The following is a 23,521-nucleotide window of genomic DNA, read 5'->3' as shown; positions in this document are numbered from 1 at the left end:
TGGTAACCATAACACTGGAGAGAGGATGATAATCATAACATTAAATGGCGATCGATTTGGGATTTTCTTCATCCGAAATGAACAAGTAAAAAAAGTTCTTCAGAATTTATTTGATTCTACAATAAAAAATACCAACTAATCTTTGATTAACGAATATTATAGGATGGGAATAGTACATTAGCATTACAATAACATTTTACTTAAATATGAAGAAAATCCTCTCCTGTGTTAATATGATTGTCATTGTGTCACGGTGAGTCGGCCTGGACGCCACCAGAGGGCGCGCACACGCACTCAGTCTCTCTCACGCACGCACACAAACACACAGAACACACAGAACACACCCTTGCACTCCCGGTCACTCCCCCCATCACAGTCGCCTGAATACTGACACCTGCACCTATCAGTTAGGGCTTGTATTTATTCCCACAGGTCGCGCTGTCCAGTGCTGCGCATTCAGCCTGCACCCTCACCTCTCGCCGTGGGAATCCTTGCCCTGTCTGCTACGCGACTCACCTTTATTTCATCTCGTCTCCCATTATTCTTTGTGTTGTTGTTCCCATACTGTTTCTGCCTAGTGGCCTGAGTTTTTCAGTTTATTTTCACTATGGATAATAAAACCAGCCATGCTCAGCCCGTGCCTTCGGCTGCTTCTGTCTCGATGCCCTCGGCGTCACACCTTGGCTTTTATCAAAAGATTTCAGCACCCAGCTTTCTGGAAAATCACACTAGTCTTGCTCCAATGGATTAACCATGTCCATCTGTGTACATTTGCTCTTACCTGCCATCTCTTTACTTTCTTCTCCTTTATCCTCCTCTTTTTCATCCTTTTCTTGATTCTTTTGTTCTTTGTCCTTGTCGTCCTGTTCCCCTTTTCGCACTACTTGTTTTGCGTCATTCTTGATATCATCAGATATTGATTTTACACTATCTATGTCTTTTCCTGGACAATCTGAGAATCGCGTTTTCAGTGAAGCAAAGAAACAAGACAGTTGCTTTTAGACAATTGAGATTTACTGTATGTGAATTTAGTTTTAATATTATAAACTTCACACAATCATGATGAAAATATGAAGATACGTGATACAGTATTATTTCCAGATCATGTCTTTACCTTTCATGTGATTGGATACTTCTCCTGCCTTTTGCTGAATCTCTTTATTCTTTTGTGTGTTCTCCTCGTCTTCTTTCACTATTGGTTGTTTTCTGTGTTCTTCATTCAGTTCCCCTTTGTTCAGTTGTGGGTCCCCTTCATTCTGATTGGTCTGCAGGGGTTGTTCTTCAGATCCAGATTGTGGACCCTTGCTTTTGACATCACTGCCTCCTTCACTCTCATTTGAGAAATTTTGTTCTGTTGATTCAACCGGATTCTGAGAGTTCTCTAGAAGAAAATAAATGTTTTACAGGTTATTGCTATGACAAGGTTACAGATAGTTGATCACATTAATGGACTCAAACATTTAATCCAATATAATATAATAAACAGATCTTTTTTTGTCATTTTGTATCTGCATGTCACTCTTGCTGAGTGAAATAACACTGGAGAGAGGATGGTAACCATAACACTGGAGAGAGGATGATAATCATAACATTAAATGGCGATCGATTTGGGATTTTCTTCATCCGAAATGAACAAGTAAAAAAAGTTCTTCAGAATTTATTTGATTCTACAATAAAAAATACCAACTAATCTTTGATTAACGAATATTATAGGATGGGAATAGTACATTAGCATTACAATAACATTTTACTTAAATATGAAGAAAATCCTCTCCTATGTTAATATGATTGTCATTGTGTCACGGTGAGTCGGCCTGGACGCCACCAGAGGGCGCGCACACGCACTCAGTCTCTCTCACGCACGCACACAAACACACAGAACACACAGAACACACCCTTGCACTCCCGGTCACTCCCCCCATCACAGTCGCCTGAATACTGACACCTGCACCTATCAGTTAGGGCTTGTATTTATTCCCACAGGTCGCGCTGTCCAGTGCTGCGCATTCAGCCTGCACCCTCACCTCTCGCCGTGGGAATCCTTGCCCTGTCTGCTACGCGACTCACCTTTATTTCATCTCGTCTCCCATTATTCTTTGTGTTGTTGTTCCCATACTGTTTCTGCCTAGTGGCCTGAGTTTTTCAGTTTATTTTCACTATGGATAATAAAACCAGCCATGCTCAGCCCGTGCCTTCGGCTGCTTCTGTCTCGATGCCCTCGGCGTCACACCTTGGCTTTTATCAAAAGATTTCAGCACCCAGCTTTCTGGAAAATCACACTAGTCTTGCTCCAATGGATTAACCATGTCCATCTGTGTACATTTGCTCTTACCTGCCATCTCTTTACTTTCTTCTCCTTTATCCTCCTCTTTTTCATCCTTTTCTTGATTCTTTTGTTCTTTGTCCTTGTCGTCCTGTTCCCCTTTTCGCACTACTTGTTTTGCGTCATTCTTGATATCATCAGATATTGATTTTACACTATCTATGTCTTTTCCTGGACAATCTGAGAATCGCGTTTTCAGTGAAGCAAAGAAACAAGACAGTTGCTTTTAGACAATTGAGATTTACTGTATGTGAATTTAGTTTTAATATTATAAACTTCACACAATCATGATGAAAATATGAAGATACGTGATACAGTATTATTTCCAGATCATGTCTTTTTACCTTTCATGTTATTGGATACTTCTCCTGCCTTTTGCTGAATCTCTCTATTCTCTTGTGTGTTCTCTTCGTCTTCTTTCACTATTGGTTGTTTTCTGTGTTCTTCATTCAGTTCCCCTTTGTTCAGTTGTGGGTCCCCTTCATTCTGATTGGTCTGCAGGGGTTGTTCTTCAGATCCAGATTGTGGACCCTTGCTTTTGACATCACTGCCTCCTTCACTCTCATTTGAGAAATTTTGTTCTGTTGATTCAATCGGATTCTGAGAGTTCTCTAGAAGAAAATAAATGTTTTACAGGTTATTGCTATGACAAGGTTACAGATAGTTGATCACATTAATGGACTCAAACATTTAATCCAATATAATATAATAAACAGATCTTTTTTTGTCATTTTGTATCTGCATGTCACTCTTGCTGAGTGAAATAACACTGGAGAGAGGATGGTAACCATAACACTGGAGAGAGGATGATAATCATAACATTAAATGGCGATCGATTTGGGATTTTCTTCATCCGAAATGAACAAGTAAAAAAGTTCTTCAGAATTTATTTGATTCTACAATAAAAAATACCAACTAATCTTTGATTAACGAATATTATAGGATGGGAATAGTACATTAGCATTACAATAACATTTTACTTAAATATGAAGAAAATCCTCTCCTATGTTAATATGATTGTCATTGTGTCACGGTGAGTCGGCCTGGACCAGAGGTGGGACCAAGTCAGTGTTTTGCAAGTCTCAAGTAAGTCCAAGTCTTTATACCTCAAGTCCCGAGTCAAGTCTCAAGCAAAGACACTCAAGTCAAGTCAAGTCTCGAGTCAAGACAGGCATCAGTCAAGTCAAGTCCCAAGTCTGAAACTTGGAATTTCAAGTCCTTTCGAGTCTTTTTTTTTTTTTTTTTTTTACCAATGTTGCAGGTATATTTTAAATGTAAATAATAGACATGCGTTCTTTTTAAAATCTGTATTCTCCTCAAATCTTGATAAAACATGTGCAACTGAAAACACGAAGTATTTAAAAAAATTAAAATTACACCTCTTTATTGCACAGTTCAATTTGTTAAACTTAGCTGCAAAAATATTCATACTTTAAACTACAATTTTCCAGAAATAAATATTCTGTGAAAAAGTCATAAGTAGAACTCCATGTTCAAATAAAAAGTGCTGATATTTTCACAGTACAATACAAAGAACCATAACAGCATTTTCCCTCTCTTCTCTTATCTGGTTTCTTGGAGAACATGTGTGAGTGACACAAGACAAACAAATATAAGAACTGAACAATTAACAGGAATCTGCAACTTTAGACATTTCAGTAAACTATTCTGCATTGCATTTCCTGGCCAAAAGTCTGTATGTCATTTGTGCACGATGAATGATGTCCCCATAGCTGAAAACTCGCTCCACTTTTGTCAATATATTTTTTTCTCGACGTAGATGTCTTCAAATACACAATCCATGCTGAGATAGAACTGGATATTATGATGGTGACAGAGAGAGGCTCTCTTCCCCGAGTTCAGATACAGAACCCAGGGTTGCCAACTCTCACGCATTGAGCGTGAGACACACGCATTTGACCGTCTTCACACGCTCTCACGCCACACGTCCGATTTCTCACGACGGAAAAAAATCTAGTTTATTTACCTCTGATCCACATCTATGATTCAATGAGTTACTAGTTCGCTCTGGCACCAACCCCTGGCGATCGATCGATCGCGATATAATACTTAATTTGTGTCCATTTTACACCCCGCCCGGTAAAAATTTACGTTCGCCAACCCCCCATTTGATTGGTTGTGCTGCAGCTCATGCACACACACGTACAGAGTATGGAAAAGCAGAGGACTGGTCTGCGTCAGAAGGACGGAAATGAAATTAATGGGGCGCACTTTATAAATATTAATATGCGTTTTAAAATTTAGATTTGGTGTAAAAAAAAATCAAGTCTTTGCAAGTAAACAGGTTCAAGTCCAATTCAAGTCCCAAGTTATTGGTGTAAAAGTCCAAGTCAAGTCTAAGTCTCTGAATATTTTTTCAAGTCAAGTCAAAAGTCTTAATATTAATGACTCGAGTCTGACTCGAGTCCAAGTCATGTGACTCGAGTCCCCACCTCTGGCCTGGACGCCACCAGAGGGCGCGCACACGCACTCAGTCTCTCTCACGCACGCACACAAACACACAGAACACACAGAACACACCCTTGCACTCCCGGTCACTCCCCCCATCACAGTCGCCTGAATACTGACACCTGCACCTATCAGTTAGGGCTTGTCTTTATTCCCACAGGTCGCGCTGTCCAGTGCTGCGCATTCAGCCTGCCATCTCCCGCACTACTTGTTTTGCGTCATTCTTGATATCATCAGATATTGATTTTACACTATCTATGTCTTTTCCTGGACAATCTGAGAATCGCGTTTTCAGTGAAGCAAAGAAACAAGACAGTTGCTTTTAGACAATTGAGATTTACTGTATGTGAATTTAGTTTTAATATTATAAACTTCACACAATCATGATGAAAATATGAAGATACGTGATACAGTATTATTTCCAGATCATGTCTTTTTACCTTTCATGTGATTGGATTCTCTATTCTTTTGTGTGTTCTCATCGTCTTCTTTCATTGTTGGTTGTTTTCTGTGTTCTTCATTCAGTTCCCCTTTGTTCAGTTGTGGGTCCCCTTCATTCTGATTGGTCTGCAGGGGTTGTTCTTCAGATCTAGGTTGTGGACTCTTGCTTTTGACATCACTGCCTCCTTCACTCTCATTTGAGAATGTTTGTTCTGTTGATTCAACCAGATGCTGAGAGTTCTCTAGAAGAAAATAAATGTTTTACAGGTCATTGCTATGATAAGGTTACAGATAGTTGATCACGTTAATGTACGCCAGAGCCGGAGTGGCAAATCGGGAGATAATGGAGGATTCCCAGTGGGCCGGCTCATGTCAATCTCAAGTTTGGGCCGTTTGCAAGGGAAAAATTATTTTGGGCCGGATTTGGGCATGAAATTCCCAGGCTGAAAAAGGGGCCCACTACGGCCCTGATGTACGCATAAACATTTAATCTAATTTAATCTAATATACAGGTATTTTTGTCTCTGCATGTCACTTTTTTTGAGAGAGAGGATGGTAATCATAACACTGGAGAGAGGATGGTAACTTTAACACCTTTAACCTTAAAAGTTAATTTCACATGCTAGAATGAATGCTGTCAAAAATAAAACTCGTCTTGTGTGAAGGAATGTAGCTGTTTTTCTGGTTTTTGCATTTATTACTGGAGAGGCAGCCTATTGGGATGCACGTTCTATTGTGTATGTATGAATAAGTATGTGGATGTGCAATTCAGTGATTACGCTTATTGCTCGAGCTGTAAGCTGCATGTTGAGTGACCATGTGAAGGATCATGAGAGGAGAGCTGCTCACAAAAGAAAGCATATAAAACCTAACTTCTCCTAATTTCGTGCACATAGTATGTTTGGGTTTAATACTTTGCCTTTGGGCACTTGTCGTTTAACATGTGTGGTAATTGGAAATCAATTAAGATTGTTAGCTACAGAGATCCCATGCACTGCTAATATAAATGATGTGTTGTTTGTTCTATTTATAATAGAAAGTATTTATACTTCATTGTATAAAGGTGAAGGTGGAAAAGAGGCTAAGTAAAAAAAAAAAAACATAACACCAGTCGAAGCGTACACACGCCTGTACCAGAAGAAAAACTTTGGGAGCAGTTATAAGGAACTCAAGTCAAGTGGAGATTTTCTTCAAAAGTAATGTAAAAATGGCTTAAGAATCTGTTTGGTCCTAAAACAGAAAATATCAACTCATCTTGAGTGGATTCATGAAAGTGGAATTTGTCATTATCCTAATGATCATAAAGCACACACAGACATGGGGAGATACAGGCAGGTAAGTGACCATGTGACTGGGTCTCATCACCTTTCTTCACATGGGAGTGAGACAGGTAGCACTGACACAGTTCTCCACTCACCTGAGTTACTGTCAGAGCTCATGTCCTGCAAGGAATAATGAGAAAGAATGAGATATGATTCATATTAAAATCAGAGGTGGGTAGGAACGTGTTACATTTACTCTGTTACATTTACTCAAGTAGCTTTTTGGACAAAAATGTACTTGTAAGAGTAGTTTTAATATGAAAGACTTCTACTTTTACTTGAGTAAATATGTGCTGAGAAAAACGCGACTTTTACTCCGTTACAATCGGATTTGCACTGCGCGCTACCGTTACTTTAGTTTGGTAAATAATTCGTCTTTTCAGTGAGAAGACTGGCCAACGTCTCGCCACCTGAGTATGAGTGACCAATCAAATGAAGCCGGTCAGTCACGTGATCACATGCGCAAACTTTCTCCACCGTAGCAAAGTATGATGACAGAAAAACCTACCGAGCATCCCTGGCCTCACAGCCAATGTTTACATTACAAACGTGTAAAAAGGACATTTATATAATGTGCTGTCATTTGTGTCTGCCAAACTTGTGGACATTTCAGCCTACAAGAACTCAACATCAAATTTGAGGAAACAAAGTTTGCCGTATGTATAATTTTGTGTAATGCTGAGGCATAATATTTGTATGATGTAATTATTAAATGTAACGCAGTGCAATACTAAAAACCAGTTCACACTCCGAGTGTACACACTAGTAATATACGATGATTAAGTTTGCTACAAATTGATTCAGTTGGCATCAATTTATAGCTACATGTTGTTGGGGGCTTTAAACTTCTATCAACCACTTTAGCCCAGCGCGTTCGTTTAATGGGAAAGAGATAGCAGGAACAACCATACCAAAATTATAGCAATACCAAAAAGGTCCTGAAGGTCCTGGTGAGACAAACATTTTATGGCTTCACATTCAAATCAAAATCAAATCAAATATATTTGTATAGCGCTTTTCACAACACATGTCACAAAGCGCTTTACAGGATTTACAAGGTTAAACAGTAACTTCACTTTAACACTAAGAATATGAAGGACCACCGTGACTATGCAAGGAAGAGAAATTTATATGTAAAGGAATGTTAACATAACACAAGACACAGGGAAAACACCATAAGAACTAAAGCAACTAGCGATACAGAAACAAAACAGAACCTTCGTAACAAAACCAGACTACTAAAAACATGTGTAGCAAGGGAACATGTCAGTAACCTAAACCGAAGACAAAACTGCTAGACAGGCAGATGCAAACACTAATAATAATGCATGAACATCTATCATACTTTCAGTAATAACCAGACATTAAAACAAACTAAGAACAGGGGGCTATTTAAACCAGTAAAAATCCAATACCGGCAAAGCTTTTAAACCAGGGGTAATCAACTATATTTTTCCGCGGGCCAAATTTGGCAGATAGCTCTAACCAGCGGTCCGGGGGACGGGAGGGAGGGTGGCGAACGTAAGTTGTTGAGCGGGGGGGGGGGGGGGGGGGGGGGGGGGGGGTGGCGTTGAACGTAACACTCGTGTCGGAGTGTTTTTTCCAATAGCGCTGAAATAAATGCTCCGGTTTAAAATAAATTCTCCCGTCAAAATTAAGAAATATTTTTAACAATTCATTCTGGGTCCGGATGGGATGGCATTTGGGTCCGTATCCAGTTAATCAGGAATGAGATTGGGTCCGGACAGGACTGCGTTCGGGTCCGGATCCGGACCGCGGTCCGCCTGTTGGTGACCTCTGTTTTAAACATTTACCTAAACAAACTTATGACCGAACTGACCAGAGTAACAGAGGGAAAAAACACAAGATCACAAACACAATAACCCACGATCAGAACATATAAAACCAGGAACTAAATCCCAGACAATAATGAGATATAAACTAGAAACAGCTGAGATGGCAAACGAAGGCAGAACTATACAATGAATGTATGACAGTGCATCAACGTGCTACCACACCTCTAAAGTCTCCCAAAGCCAAGATCTTTTCCTGCTGTCAACTTATCTAGTTTAACTTGCCAAATACATCACCGTTTCACTCTGGCATGTCTACCTCACTTACTCTCTTCGCTTATCCCGGTGTGTTCGCTATCTATAACTATCTCCACTCAGTCCCTTCTAACACGCAGTTAACACTTTACCCCATGGCCTGACTTACTTTTATTGTCTATTTCCCTTTTTCTTGGTCCCTTAACTACCTTCTCTGTCTTTCCTAGTTTAATTCTTTTATTTATTTTTTTTTATTTATTTATTTTTATTTTATATATTTATTTATATATTTTTTTACCTCTGCTCGCCTGCCTGTCTTCTGTGTGCAGCGTGTTCTAATGTTGTTCACCACTTCCTCTGTCAGTCTCTTCAGAGTGCTCAGACTCACTTCCTGAGCTAGCTTCCTGTGAACTGTCCCAGTTCTCTCCCCCTCCTTTTTTGCTCTCATCTTGTCGAATGACTGAATTTGCATGGGTTTTTTACACTCTTTATTGGGGGTTTTAACTATTTGGAACATGGGTTTTTTACACTCTTTATTGGGGTTTTTAACTATTTGGACTGTTCTTGTTTCTACATTAACCACTGAATAGATTCCTTTTACTTCTCCCTGAGTTTTGGTGGCACTCTCCTGTGAGGAAGCTGTGGGCATTACCGGCCATTGATCATAAGGTGGCACATTTTTCTGACTTTCATGTTGCACTTTTCACTTATTCTAATTTGCAGAGAGACTGTGATGATTTATGGTCAATGATGTCACCTAACGACACATGGTCGTCACTTGCCTGTCTTGGTCACCCATACATTTAATGTCTCATAACATTAGTTGTATGAATTACTTTACAAGTCACAGTCATTTGTTCCTATAAAGTTCTCCACTCACATAAACCAACACCGTAAACCAACCATTTTACATCAAACTTTTGCATACATTTCGCATTTCCTCACCAGCCATTGTTGATAAAAAACTGGTACTCACCGGAAGTTGTCTTCAACTTTACTTACTAGACTGAGGGTTCTGTTGACACCGTAAGGTTTACCACCCTCAATCAATACAGGTTCTTGGTCCGAAACTGGGCGATTTTGGGGGTACCTCAGGTCCCCGGGACGCCTCCTGACCCAGCTGACTCGAGAACGCCGCTCGGTCTTACCGTTGCCTCGTCAGGCAAACGGGAGGGTTTGCCACACCCCAGGAAACAAAAAATCACTTATCATTACATATATACTTTACGCGATTTGCCTTATTTTATTCCTTATTCCTTTTTCCTTTTAAACCATATATTTTACCTTTATTTCCTTGTTACCTTTTAAACCATATATTTTACCTTTTAAACCAAACCAAAAAAGATAATAAAAAAAAAATTGCTATTTAATTTAGCATCGACCAAACACCATTAGTTCATCACAATTTGGTATTATACAAATGTGCAGAAATTTCGTTTTAACAGGTATTCTGCTTTACCTTTAGTTGAGCTGGCTCGGACAAGCTAACGGTAATTTAGAAGACGTGTTCCAAAAATCTCTCTCTTCCCATCACGTCGGGAGGTCACCAATTGTTGGGGGCTTTAATGGAAAATATGCAGATAGGTAAAAAACATGTATTTTAGCCATTGAGCTTATTTTGAGTACAGAATTTTATATTAATGAATGATTTTAAGATTATTTAAAATTATAGACTTTAAATAAAAAATAAATTGCTGGGCTCTTTGATGGGCCCCCCTGGCCCTGGGGCCCGGGACAACAGACCCGGTTGTCCCCCCCTGTCGACGGGGCTGCCCCCACTCATCACACATTTAGGGGGGAAGTGCACGCAAGGAATTACATAAAACAAATCATGCAACACGCAATAGGACAAAACGAACACGAAAAAAGACAAACAAAAAACAGTGTACAAACGGCAAACAGACGGGACCCACACATGCGTGCTCCACACAGAACAAGACAATCGGGGAGCGAGGCGACGGTGATGTGCGGCACTCGTGTCACACACAACATTTAACACACAGGAGCACGCACACTGATCTACACGCCCATTCACACGTACACGATTGTGTACAACAACACACTCAACACGAAGAGCTGTATCAAGGTCGATTGCCCTAGTCACCGCCGTGCCACACAACATTCAAGCATGGCAGGACAAATTAAAAACAACCCAGCTCTTCAGACAAACACACAGACAAACACTTACCACGAGACATGACCACGAACGAAGGAGAAAGAAAAGGAGACTGGCGGCTTCCGAAAGCAGCTGGTTATTCTGTGATGGGCAGGGTGAGTGAAACAAAATGGAAGCGATCACGCCAAGTCTCAGGGAAAATGTATGGTTTCTTAGAAAAGTGCGCAAACCAAAAACCCGTGATTTGATCCAAATTAAGGATATAATAACCAGCGGTCAACTGGTACAAAGACAAGACATATATAGGCAAACAAACGACACTCAGGAGAGACGGATCGCGGGCTCCACCTGAGGGATGTACACAACAACCACAACAACAGGACAGCTGTCGCTGTATACGGAGGCGACCAGTAGGGGGCCCGCCAAACCGTGACATTTGCACTTTCCCTACCCATCACATGCCATTTCTGTGGAAAACTTGTGAAGGCTGTGATTTACTCAGAAAATCTTTGAAAAAAAAACAAATTTACACATAAAGTCAGTAAATGTAGCACTTTTCTGCCTGAGTGTCTTTGATGGTGTAAAGTAATACAGTAAAAAGTATTAATTTTCATTTTAAATTTAAAGAACAAATCCCTATCAAGTAAATAAATCCTCATCAAGTTGTAAATCCATATTCCAAAGACACGATAGTATAGCAACAGCATAGTAATGCTTCATCACTTCCTGTTAGTACGAAATAAATTAGTACCTTAATATTTTGTGTACTAACCCTGCCAAACCCATACTATTAAGATCATTATATAGTATATAGTTAATAATATTAGTGTGTAGTATGCAATTGGGACACACCGTTGGTCTAAGTACGTCTCAATAGAATGCAAACGGGCAAATTCCAAGAGAACATTCCAAACCATCTCAAACATTCCAAACCACATTCCAGAACGTCAGATTAGTAGCAGATTATCACTGTCAAGTCTGTGTCAGCCCCACATCTGCTCTTCCAGCTCAGTGAGTTTATTGACCACATAAAAATCACACACACACAGCCACAACACACACATTCACAAACCACACACTGTGATATGGTGCATTTTAATGGCAAATACAAATACAGACAAATATTTCCAGTAGTTTGACATTATTTCTGGATGATGAGTCTTTTACTACAATGGCCTTTATCCTCACATTTACTGCGAACAGAAGCACACACGCTGGGGGAATAGTATATTCATACTGAAATACATTTTCTTAGGTTTCAACTAGTCTTTTAGCTTAACTTTCACATAGTAATTATTACATTGCAGCATTACTAATATACAAAACCAAAGCAGATTCTTTTGAACAAATCAAACCAAATTTCTAGTTTTTCAATACAGAATTGATAATCAATACTGAGATTCTGTCCACTGACACATTTGATTAGTTTTTCCAAGTGAGTCATTTCTAAACCGTCTGGTCCTCAGAGACTGAGAGTGTAGGATCTGTATCACTCCAGGAGTGTCCAGAGTCCCTTGTGTAATCCCCAATACAGGTTTACAATAACCCCACGTATCCTCAATAATCCGCCTTATGGTTTATGAGACCCAGTGGACTGATAAACCAGTGGAGGTCCACAGGAGGTCCACAGGAACTTCAACTCAGTTTAATCCTCACCATGGTTACCATTGTCACCATAGTTACCATCCTCAGTACAGTTGCCACTCCCATTCTAATATTTCACTTCATTTATTATTTTATTAATTATTGATGTAAAAGGTTACAGATATACCAGTGCCAGACACCAACTTACATTTTACATATTTATTGTACAATAAAATGTTCAAAAAGATGATGATTAATAGGAATATTTGTTTTCCGGTATATAGGCAGAAATTACAATTTGTATCAAAACTTTCAGCATGACATCAAGATATACGGAAATTATTATTTAAGATGGCAATTTTGCAAAACACACAGATCAGAATTTGTACTCTGCTTTTAACTCATCTGTGCAATGAAGACACACTAATTGAACACTAGGGGGCTGTGAGTACACACATACAGTGGGCAGCCCAAGCCCCAGCGCCCAGGGAGCATGTGGGGTTAAGCACCTTGCTCAACAGTCTTCAGTGATGGCCTAGCTGGGAATCGAATCACGACTCTCTGATTGCAAGACTTGCTCCCTAATATCATCTTTCATATTTCATCATTACTGCAAACATGAAGTTACATCATAATAACACACCTTAACATCTCTAGAACATCAGCTTGTCAATAATTGTTTTCATGTTTTGATAAAACACATCGGAGTAAAACAGGATGTGAGATGGTATGTGGAAGTGTGCTAAACAGATTAATTATAAAATATTTAAATAGATCTCCAATGGGTTTGAACTTCAGAGAATTAAGAAACTAAGAAGAGATTATAACTATAAAATATGGCTGACCCTCCCTAAAAGCACATGGAAAATGAAACACAGGTGTGATTGATAGGTGGGGAAGAAGTACCTCTGTAACACTAGCACCTGAGAGAATACATTTGTACCACAGGTACCAGAGAAAGCATGTCTGTAACACAGGTACCTGAGAGAGTTCATCTATAATACACGTACATGAGAGAGTTCACCTGTAACACGGGTACCTGTGAGAGTTCACCTGTAACACAGCTGCATGAAAGTTGTTTGGTGTGTTTTGTGAAAGCAGTGACTGTAATAAAGAACCTCACCTAAGAAGATTTGCACATTGTGTTTTCAAATATTCTGCCTGTAAAGGATAAAGGGGAGGAATGATTTTAGAGACTTCATCTGCTTTGTTCCATAATAAAACAGACTTCATCTGATAAGCCACATTTCAAATTCTCAGTGCCATGGAGAGTCTGAAAGGATGGACACTGTTTGTCTTGTGGGTTCACACAGCACATGTAAAAAATACTAAATACTTAAATGCATTGAACATCAGACACTTACTTGTTTGTGACCTCATCTCGTCCTAAAAGAGGAACATATTGCGTTACATCATTATTATAACGACAAAATCATGAACATGTGTGAATAAAAATCCACAACTGTGCTAAGGTGAGTGTCAGCTGTTCACTCTGTACTAGTGTCACACCCCCACGTCCTCTTCTCCTGCACGTCCTCATTCAATACCCTGTCTCCATTACCTGCACTGATCATTGGCCACACCCCTGCACCTGTCTCCATTACCTGCACTGATCATTGGCCACACCCCTGCACCTGTCTCCATTACCTGCACTGATCATTGGCCACACCCCTACACCTGTCTCCATTACCTGCACTGATCACTGGCCACACCCCTGCACCTGTCTCCATTACCTGCCCTGATCATTGGCCACACCCCTGCACCTGTCTCCATTACCTGCCCTGATCACTGGTCACACCCAACGTGTTGTGCACATTCTCCATTGAATCCTCTCCTCTCTGGAGACTGGTGTGCTCGCTTACTTTTTTTTTTTTTACACTCCTTGCCCGTCGCACTTTGTATGTTTAATAAAGAAACTCCAATTGTATCTAGTAACTCTCATCATTTCTGAGAACTATTTTGCCTGTTCTGGATGACTGGAGATTTCAGGTGTTGGAGGCTATATGTGTGCTTTGTTTTAACCAAAACACTCTAAAACTAACAAAGATTTTGACCCTACATCAGTACTCAGATTCAGAGATAAACAGAAACTAACGTGCTAAAATTGTTACAGTATAATTTCAGTACCTGAGGCTTTAGTTTTTCTACTATTTTTTTTACTGCTTCCTTATTTTTTAAGCAGTTCAATAATCCATGATCCTCATAGAACAGACAGTCCACTGTGGTCATGTTCTCTCTGGTTACATATCTGCTCCTGTCTGGTACAGTGCAGTATGGGTCAAATGTGTAATGGAGCACCACTAGAACAGCAGGTTTGGAGTCTGTGGACAGAGAGCAAGACTTGATGTTGTGAGCAGGACTTTATCTTGTCAAACATGATGGAGCAGTGTGTGTCCAATATCTTATGTCTTATATCTTATGTGAAGAGGCTCAGAGTTACCTGCTTCAGTAATGAGCTTCAGTGCTGCTTCAATGTCAGTTCCAGCCCGAGACACAATGGGACAGAACAGCAAAATGACATCACACTCCTCCACTGTAGACACCTCCTGCAGCTCTGGTATTTGGTTGTGAAGCATTTGTAGAAAACGTTCATGAGCACCATGTGTTTGTCCACTTATGATAGAGACATATTTGACTCTCTGGTGGTGACGGGGGCTCTGTGTCACTCTGGAGCCTAAAACCAAATAAGAGAAACTACTGCAGGCTTCACTTCATAACTGTGGGTGTAACATAAAGGAACAAAGCATAATGCACATGTCACAGAATGTCCTGTTCGACTGTGTCTGTCTGTCTGTGTGTGTGTTCATTTGTGTCCTTTACCTCACCTGTCTCTTGTCTCGTTTGCATGGTGTCACACGTGTCTTGTTCATGTGAGTGTATTTAATTTGTTTCGTTCAGGTATTTAAAGTCTGTGTTGTGCTTGTCGTTGTTTGGTCTGAGTCTCTATGTGTCATTTACATATTGTGTTTGTTAGTGCTAAATACTCTATAGCTAATAACAATAATAAAACAGTTTTTAAACTGCCTTCTTGTCCTGCGTCTGTAATGCCTTGTGTGTGGAGTGAGAAGGTGGCGGATGAGTCGCTGAGTACATCGAGATTTAATTGGAGCAAATCCAAATGAACGACAATCAGACAAAGACAAGTAACCTAAGTTAAGAGACATGATGGACACTAACCAGAAACAAGATGCAATAAACTAAACAAAAGCTAAAAAACTAAAACTAGTAGACAGTACTTCCAAAAAGGAATGACAAATGTACTTGCAAACATATACACTGAAACAGTAACTAAGACCAAGAGACAAGGGGCTACGTGCAATGACCAGCAAAGACACAACAGAACAGCAGAATGACATCACACTCCTCCACTGTAGACACCTTCTGCAGGTCTGGTATTTGTTTGTGAAGCATTTGCAGAAAGCGTTCATGAGCACCAAGTGTTTTCCCACTTATGATAGAAACGAATTTGATCCTCTGGTGGGGACTGAGGGGCAGTCATGGCCTGGTGGTAGGGAACTGGTCTTGTGACCGGAGGGTCATGGGGGAACCAATACATGAACACATGGAGAAACAAAACAAAGACATGATTGACAGGAAGGAGGCGGAACCAAAACTCACAACAACACGACAGGGTTGGTGGGAGGAGGTTTACTACAGGACCAGTGAGGTGTACTGAACACATGAAAAGTGAAACACACAAAAAAATATGAAAACATAAAATAGCACAAGAACCATGATCACATGATCACTGTCATTGCAGATGGACTTACCTCGACTCATCTGTATGGCACTTTCCTGTGGAAAAAAATATCCTTACATACTGTAAAGAATATAAATAAAATACAGTGCTTTCCATAACTATCAGGACAGAAAAGACTTTAAAAAGATATTTTAGTCTGACATGAAAAACTGATTTCTACCATTCTAAGAAGTTAAGAGAGGGTTTAGTAAAGCTTGCTGTACCTTTATATGCTTCTTAGGACTTGGTCCCCTTTTTCTCTTTCATGAAAATAAATGCATGAAGATAAATGAATTACAAAAAATCACATATTTACATTTACAGTTCTAGACATTTCTAAAAACTGGTACTTTATCAATTTGTTTATATTTCAAGACTAAAATGATGAATAACCATTATAGGAATCACAGAAAGCGTTCATTGATAACGAACTGGTACCTGATCCTCAATCCACTTTGCAGCTCTGCTGAGAGCCTCTTTATTCTTCTCACAGTCTAGAAGTCCCTGATCCTCATGGAACAGACAGTCCACTGTGGTCGTCTTCTCCCTGGTTACAGATATGCTGCTGTCTGGTACAAATGTGTCATGGAGCACCACTAGAACAGCAGGCTTGGAGACTGTGGACAGAGACAAAAAGCTGTGTACCTTTATGTTCTGGGCTGTAATGTTAATTCCACTGATTAATTGACATTTACATGAACATCAAAATGTTTCGGGGGAATTGAGACTGTGTTTTCAAAGGTAAATTAGACGTTTGTGATGCATGGACACAAGTATTTGCATTACCTGTTATATGAGAAAGTGTGTTCAGTGTTCTTTCACTGTCAGGTTGTGTGCAGAAAATCAGAATGACATCACTCTTGTTCTCCACTGATTCCAACATCAGACACGGTAAATATTTAAGGAGTTCTTCCAAGAAGTCATTGTGACATTTTATTGTGTTTCCAGTTAAAATGGTGAAGTACCTCACTGTCAGTTTTAGGGGAAAAGAAGACCATGTCAAGATTCAACTTGAAAAATAACTATATTGTGTATCCAGTTATTGAGTACGTTAGTACATATTATATTTGATAATGGACACACACACACACACACACACACACACACACACACACACACACACACACATAACACAAAACAAAGGGGAACTTAATGAATAACACAAAAAAGTATTATCTTCTTTTTTATGTGAGAAAAGAAGATAATACTGTATCATGTCCTCTCTCTCTCTGTATATATATCTGTATATATATATATATATATATATATATATATATATATATATATATATATATATGTGTGTGTGTGTGTGTGTGTGTGTGTGTGTGTGTGTGTGTGTGTGTGTGTGTGTGTGTGCGTGTGTGTGTGTGCGCGCGCACTGCAGAGTTAAGAGGTGGACACAAACGCTGAGGAGAGCGAGATTTAATGAAGGGAATTCCAAAATCAGAGTCGAAAAGAAAGGCGTAGGTCAGATCATTGAGCGAATCAGAACATGGAGCACGTAGTGACATACTGAACAAAACAGGGCAGGGTAACAGAACATGCGAGAGCAAAAACAACGGAGATTGCAAATCACAATAAAGCAGTGATCACATGAACACAAGGATCCACAAATGAACAAAACAACCGACAACGGGATAGGGAAACTTAGGGACTGTAAATACACAGAACTAACAAGACACAAGTGGAGACACTGACAACACGAGTGTGGCAGACGGAGGGAAACCAAGGAAACAGACAAGCAGGGAACAACACAGACACGAGGAGCAGGGAACCGAAGTGACAGCTAAAGAGGGGGCGTAGCCCTACGTGACAGATAGGACATGATACAGTATTATTTGCAGGTCATGTCTTTATTGGTCATGGCTTTGGGTTCAAGAGAAAGGATGCTCTATATCAGCATTTAAGGAAGTAAAAGAACGGGAGGAATGTTGTCAAAAACAAAACTGCACCTGAATGAAAGAAGAAATTTATCAAGTGGGAATATTCTTCTAAAGAAATGAACACGTTACACATTTCTGAAAAATTTGTTTGATTCTAAAATAAATTGATCTTCTAAAAACCATTCTAAAACAACTCAACTTTTGATGAGTAAATTATACAGCATGTGAATACGAAATCAAGATTACAATCAAATTTTATTCAGATATAGAGGAAATCCTCTCCTAATTTAACCAGGCATGAAAATGGGTCAGGGGTTAAAAAGGTGAGAAGACCGGGGGCGGGGCATGTGACGTCATTGGGATACGGCGACGGGGCGTTGACATGTGGGGGGGTGTTGACATGTGACGTCATGGGGATACGGCGACAGGGGGGTGGCTGCTGGTGTACGGGGGTACAGCGACAGGTGATGCCAAATATTACGGAGCCCGTAAGGTGACATCATGTAAAAAATATAATAACGCGTGGCCACGACTTACTAACGCGTGCGAACGAGATAATTAACGCGTGCGAACAAGATAATTAAGTATTACTTTATATAAAGCCAGGTTTACCTTCCTTGGGCAGTCAGTTCGCGAACATCCCTGGCATCTGCTTGCTTTGCTGTGAAAAAATAAACTTTGTTGCCGCGTGTGAAAGGCGACATTAGTATCTCGTTTCCACGCGTTATTATTTTTTTACATGATGTCACCTTACGGTCTCCGTAAAATTTTGTAGCGTCGGCCCAATAGGAGACGGCACTACTTTCCCATGAGCCCCTGCGGCTCCGGTTTTGGTTCATGTTATATGTAATGCTATGACGTGTGTTATTGATTATGTATCTGATTATGTGTGTGTTATGTAGTTTAAGCCACCCTGTATTAGTTTATGTAGTTGTGCATTGTCTGAATCAACCTGCCATGTGTGTGTGATGTTACTGTGCTAATGACCTGCCCTCATGTTTCATGTCTTATTTGAGTTTGTTCCACGTGATCATTCCCCAATAGTCTGATTGCGATTGATAGGTATTTGAATAAAACCAGTCTGTTTTGTCAAATGGATCGGTTTACTGCCTCTCCTTCCTGTGCCACGCCACAATATAGTGAAATCCATAAAAAAACAATTTTTTGACTGTCTTGGATTCAATGTATGGAGCCAGATCGTAAACGCGAGAAGCCGCTTTCGCCATTCCAGATGACTCAGTCAAAACCATTACATCTTAATAAACCAATAAATACAACAGCGGCGAAAATGAGTGTAAAAATACCAGGGTTCACGTGTTTTAATTTTCTAACATGGGCTAAAGCACAGGGCAGACTCAAACGACAAGAGTTTACAACTTCATCTTCAACCTTTTCAGCCCTGGCGCGAATGTTATCACACGTCCCTAGATTCACCAGTTACAACTACAGACACATTAGAAAAAAAATCTTGTTTCTTATTTTATGTCACCGTTAACTACACGGGGTTGACGCGAACTTAATGGCTTATCTATCTACCTATTTATCACAAGAGCTTGTGGCTCTGACAGTATTCAACGCTGTAGCGAACGGCAGTAACTTTGTTTTACCGCAAAATATGAAAACGATTGAAACCATTAATAACCCAATTAAATCCACTGGTAAATGTACGATCTGGTAAATGTAGTGGTAAATGTATGATCTGGTAAATGTAGTGGTAAATGTACACTATTCTGCCTTGTCCGCGGTGTAGCACTAGGTCCTGCTTCTCGTCCCGCTTAGCAGTAAATGAATAACATGAATGAAGAACGTTTGTATGATTGAAACGCTATTTGGCCTCTATGAAGGTTCGGGGCGGAAACCGCTGGCCACGGTGTCATTGAAATTGCCGATTTCGGAAGTGCTCTGTTTGCTTATTAAGTCAATATGATAATTATAATATATACATATAATCTCCCGACCCCCCCCCCCCCCAATAAAAAACTCATCGGATCTACACGATTCACGTAGGTCACCCTTTTCAACTTCAAAACGGCGAATTTCGCCGAAAGGTGACAGATTTTCATGCCTGTTTAACACATTAGTCTGTATGTCTTTTAAAAAAGATTTCAGCAGCCAGCTTTCTGGTACATCACACTAGTCTTCCTCTATTGGATTATTCATGTCCATCTGTGTATGTTTACTCTTACCTGCCATCTCTTCAGCTTCCACTCCTTTATCATCTACTTTTACTTTTGTTTCTTCATTCTTTTGTTCTTTGTCTCCGTCCTCCTGTTCCTCTACTGCCATTCGTAGCTGTGTGTCATCAGGTCTTGATTTTGTACCATGTGTGTCTTTTCCTGGAACAGATGTTTTCCCTAAAGAAAAGAAATACATTAACGGACTGTTGCTTTTAGAAAATTGAGTTTTACAGAATGTGAATTTAGTTTTAACACTATGAATATAAACTTTACACAATCATGCTGAAAAGCTGAAGGTACATTATACAGTATTATTTGCAGGTCATGTCTTTACCGGTCATGGCATTGGGTTCTCTTGCCATTGGCTGAATCTCTTTTTTGCCTTGTGCTATCTCTTCTACTTTTATGACATTTTCTTGATTCTTCTGTTTTTTATGTTTTTCATTCAGTTCCCCTTTGTTCAGTTGTTGGTCCTGTTCCTTCTGATTGTTCTCCTGGACTTGTTTTTCTGATCCAGGTTGTGTTCCTGTGTTTATGACGTCAATGCGTCCTTCACTCTCATTTGACAAACTAGTGTACAAGTCCATCTGGTTACTTTCCTCTAGATTTTGAGGACAAGGTCTGTAACAGTTGCCAGTCGTGTTTTCAGGTTCCAATCCTTTAGTGGCCTCTTTCTCTGCTCTTTCTTCATTCTTTTGATTCGTGTCATTGTCCTCCTCCTGTGTTTTTACTGGGTTCACACAAACATGAGCAGAACAGGCACATAAATTATGCAGCTTCAAGGCATTCAGCACTCCTGAAAGAACTTTGAGAGGACTAGAGAACCAAACCACCAACACACCTGCTGAATGTTCATGAAAGGATATTTTGAATATGTATACTGTCAGTCATACTAAAAGAGGATGCTCATAAACAATGCAGAAGTGAGAATTGATTGGTTAATTGAAACACTGGCCTACTGTCATGTCTAAGTTATTACAGAGTGACTATATGTAAGACATAAAGGACCAAACAAGAGTGGGCCAGTACTGCAGGTGTATATCTGATAGTAATCTCCACCTTCTCCACTTCCAGGAGATGTCAAGTGAAAACACCAACAATAGTGTAGTTGTCAGTCTTATCACTCAGAGGACAAATACCCAAACTAAACAACCCAAGAGAACTTTCCCCATGGTGAGTACAACAAGGAAGGTAACTATTACACTGGAGAGAGGATGGAAACCATAACACTGGAGAAACAATGGTAACCACTCAAGAGAAAGGATGCTCTATATCAGCATCTAAGGAAGTAAAAGAATGGGAGGAATGTTGTTAAAAACAAAACTGCACCTGAATGAAAGAAGAAATTAATCAAGTGGGAATATTTTTCTAAAGAAATGAACACGTTACACATTTCTGAAGAATTTGTTTGATTCTAAAATAAATTGATCTTCTATAAACCATTCTAAAACAACTCAACTTTTGATGAGAAAATTATACAACATGTGAATACGACATCAAGATTACAATCAAATTTTACTCAGATATAGAGGAAATCCTCTCCTAATTTAACACGTTAGTCTGTATGTCTTTTAAAGCTTCTCAGGAGTGGAACAGTGTCCCTCAAAACATTAGAGAACTGACCACATACACTTTGTTTAAAAAGCATCTAAAAAACTGGCTCACAACGCATCAGACATGTCAGCATTTATAAGACCATGGACTGTGGACTCAACTCCATGTGAAAATGTAGTATAATGTAGTATATTGTAGTATATATATATATATTTTTTTGCTTTGCTTTGCTTGTACTTGTACATTACTAACTTAAACACTGTGTTATATCTATTGTATTGCTCTTTTATATTTGTGTTGTTTATTGTAAACTCTTATTGTTGCTTTTTAGGTAGACAATTTTTAGATCTGTCCAGGGACTACGGATGAAAAATAGCCTTTAGGCTAATTCTGGTACTTTTACAGTCATGTTAATTAATGTACACTGCCCCTGTCAAATAAACTATTAAATAAAATAAACATTATTTTGTACATATTGTGACCTATTACTCAAATAACTCTTTAGCCACTGGTGTGTAATCCCGCATAAGCCATATCGCTCACATTTCTCCAGGAGTCGTACATGGTCAATAGTATCAAATGCCTTACGTAAATCAATGAACACACCCACTGTATTAAGTTTCTGATCAACTGCTGCAGCAACATGTTCCACGAATTCCATAACAGCTAAAGTTGTGGAGCAGTTTTCCCTAAAGCCGTACTGGTGCGCATTTAAAATATTGTTCTTATCAAGAAAGGAGTCCAGTCTTTTTATGAAGATCTTTTCCAGAATTTTTGAAAATTGTGGTAGAAATGATATACTTCTATAATTTGTTAAGATTTGCTTATCACCACTTTTATAGACTGGAAACACTTTGGCTATTTTCATTTTGGAACATTCCAGTTAAGAATGATCTATTACAAATATGAGTAAGAGGTTTAATAATACAATAAATAACATCTTTCACAATAGCCATATCTATCATTATTGTCCATAGATTTTTTATTTTTTAACTACTTCAATGACCTCGCTTTCACTCACTCCTGCAAGAAACATTGTATTAATATTATTAAATGTATAATTTACTTTTCCATCATTAATCTTTGGCAACTCATTGTTTAAATGCGCCGTAATTATACCCTTGATTAAAAAACAGAATCTCGATCCGCAGATTCTAGCCAACTATAGACCCATTTCCAGAGGTGGGGACTCGAGTCACATGACTTGGACTCGAGTCAGAGTCATTAATATTAAGACTTTTGACTTGACTTGAAAAAATATTCAGAGACTTAGACTTGACTTGGACTTTTACACCAATAACTTGGGACTTGAATTGGACTTGAACCTGTTTACTTGCAAAGACTTGATTGTTTTACCCCAAATCTAAATTTTTAAATGCATATTAATATTTATAAAGTGCACCCCATTCATTTAATTTCCATCCTTCTGACACAGACCGGTCCTCTGCTTTTCCACACTCTGTACGTTGTGTGTGTGTGTGTGTGTGTGTGTGTGTGTGTGTGTGTGTATGTGTGTGTGTGTGTGTGTGTGTGTGTGTGTGTGTGTGTGTGTGTGTGCATGAGCTGCAGCACAACCAATCAAATGGGGGGGTCAGCGAACGTGAATTGTTACCGGGCGGGGTGTAAAATGGACACAAATTAAGTATTATATCGCGATCGATCGATCGCCAGTGGTTGGTGCCAGAGCGAACTAGTAACTCATTGAATCATAGATAAGGATCAGAGGTAAATAAACTAGATTTTTTTTTCGGGGTGAGAAATCGGATGTGTGGCGTGAGAGCGTGTGAAGACGGTCAAATGCGTGTGCCTCATGCTCAATGCGTGAGGGTTGGCAACCCTCAGGGAAGAGAGCCTCTCTCTGTCAC

General features: G+C 39.5%; 3 protein-coding genes across 3 annotated transcripts in view; all 3 read right to left on the bottom strand.

The window, feature by feature from the left end:
• Nucleotides 1-2,068: 2,068 nt before the first annotated feature.
• On the bottom strand, nt 2,069-9,770 carry LOC143518167 (uncharacterized). Its single transcript, XM_077010640.1, has 5 exons — nt 9,580-9,770; nt 6,651-6,675; nt 5,233-5,475; nt 2,668-2,934; nt 2,069-2,503 (listed from the first exon to the last, which is right to left on the bottom strand). The coding sequence occupies exons 2-5, from the start codon at nt 6,670-6,672 to the stop codon at nt 2,280-2,282; spliced, it is 756 nt and encodes a 251-aa protein (XP_076866755.1). The 5' UTR covers nt 6,673-6,675; nt 9,580-9,770; the 3' UTR covers nt 2,069-2,279.
• A 336-nt stretch (nt 9,771-10,106) lies between these two features.
• Nucleotides 10,107-14,907, bottom strand: LOC143518346 (uncharacterized). The gene is made up of 5 exons (XM_077010785.1): nt 14,744-14,907; nt 14,431-14,624; nt 13,668-13,689; nt 13,427-13,464; nt 10,107-10,163 (listed from the first exon to the last, which is right to left on the bottom strand). Exons 1-4 carry the CDS (start codon nt 14,877-14,879, stop codon nt 13,427-13,429), a joined length of 390 nt encoding a protein of 129 aa, XP_076866900.1. The 5' UTR covers nt 14,880-14,907; the 3' UTR covers nt 10,107-10,163.
• Nucleotides 14,908-15,014: 107 nt separating this feature from the next.
• The window catches only part of LOC143518454 (uncharacterized), a 31,788-nt gene continuing 23,281 nt past the window's right edge, over nt 15,015-23,521 (bottom strand). The window contains exons 3-8 of the mRNA XM_077010918.1: nt 20,437-20,832; nt 20,112-20,279; nt 16,829-17,011; nt 16,481-16,659; nt 16,267-16,302; nt 15,015-16,098 (exon numbers count right to left, since the gene is read on the bottom strand). Of these exons, the coding sequence (XP_076867033.1) occupies nt 15,955-16,098; nt 16,267-16,302; nt 16,481-16,659; nt 16,829-17,011; nt 20,112-20,279; nt 20,437-20,832 (1,106 nt within the window). The 3' untranslated portion in view covers nt 15,015-15,954. The remainder of the gene's footprint in view (nt 16,099-16,266; nt 16,303-16,480; nt 16,660-16,828; nt 17,012-20,111; nt 20,280-20,436; nt 20,833-23,521) is intronic.

This window comes from Brachyhypopomus gauderio, chromosome 7 (assembly GCF_052324685.1).
Source record: "Brachyhypopomus gauderio isolate BG-103 chromosome 7, BGAUD_0.2, whole genome shotgun sequence".
NCBI classification, from domain to species: domain Eukaryota; kingdom Metazoa; phylum Chordata; class Actinopteri; order Gymnotiformes; family Hypopomidae; genus Brachyhypopomus; species Brachyhypopomus gauderio.
The sequence above is the reverse complement of the archived record's forward strand: the minus strand, read 5'-3'. Positions and strand labels throughout refer to the sequence as shown.

Bases quoted from the DNA above. Each gene is read 5' to 3' on its own strand.
- LOC143518167 (XM_077010640.1), bottom strand. From the start codon at position 6,672: ATGAGCTCTGACAGTAACTCAG. The intron at 5,476-6,650 runs GTGAGTGGAGAA...ATTTTCTTCTAG, and splicing joins GAGCTCTGACAGTAACTCAG to AGAACTCTCAGCATCTGGTT. The intron at 2,504-2,667 runs GTAAAAAGACAT...CGCGATTCTCAG, and splicing joins AGTATCCAATAACATGAAAG to ATTGTCCAGGAAAAGACATA.
- LOC143518346 (XM_077010785.1), bottom strand. From the start codon at position 14,879: ATGCTTCACAACCAAATACCAGAGCTGCAGGAGGTGTCTACAGTGGAG. The intron at 13,690-14,430 runs GTACTGAAATTA...TTCCTCTTTTAG, and splicing joins TAGAAAAACTAAAGCCTCAG to GACGAGATGAGGTCACAAAC. The intron at 13,465-13,667 runs GTAAGTGTCTGA...TATCCTTTACAG, and splicing joins CGAGATGAGGTCACAAACAA to GCAGAATATTTGAAAACACA.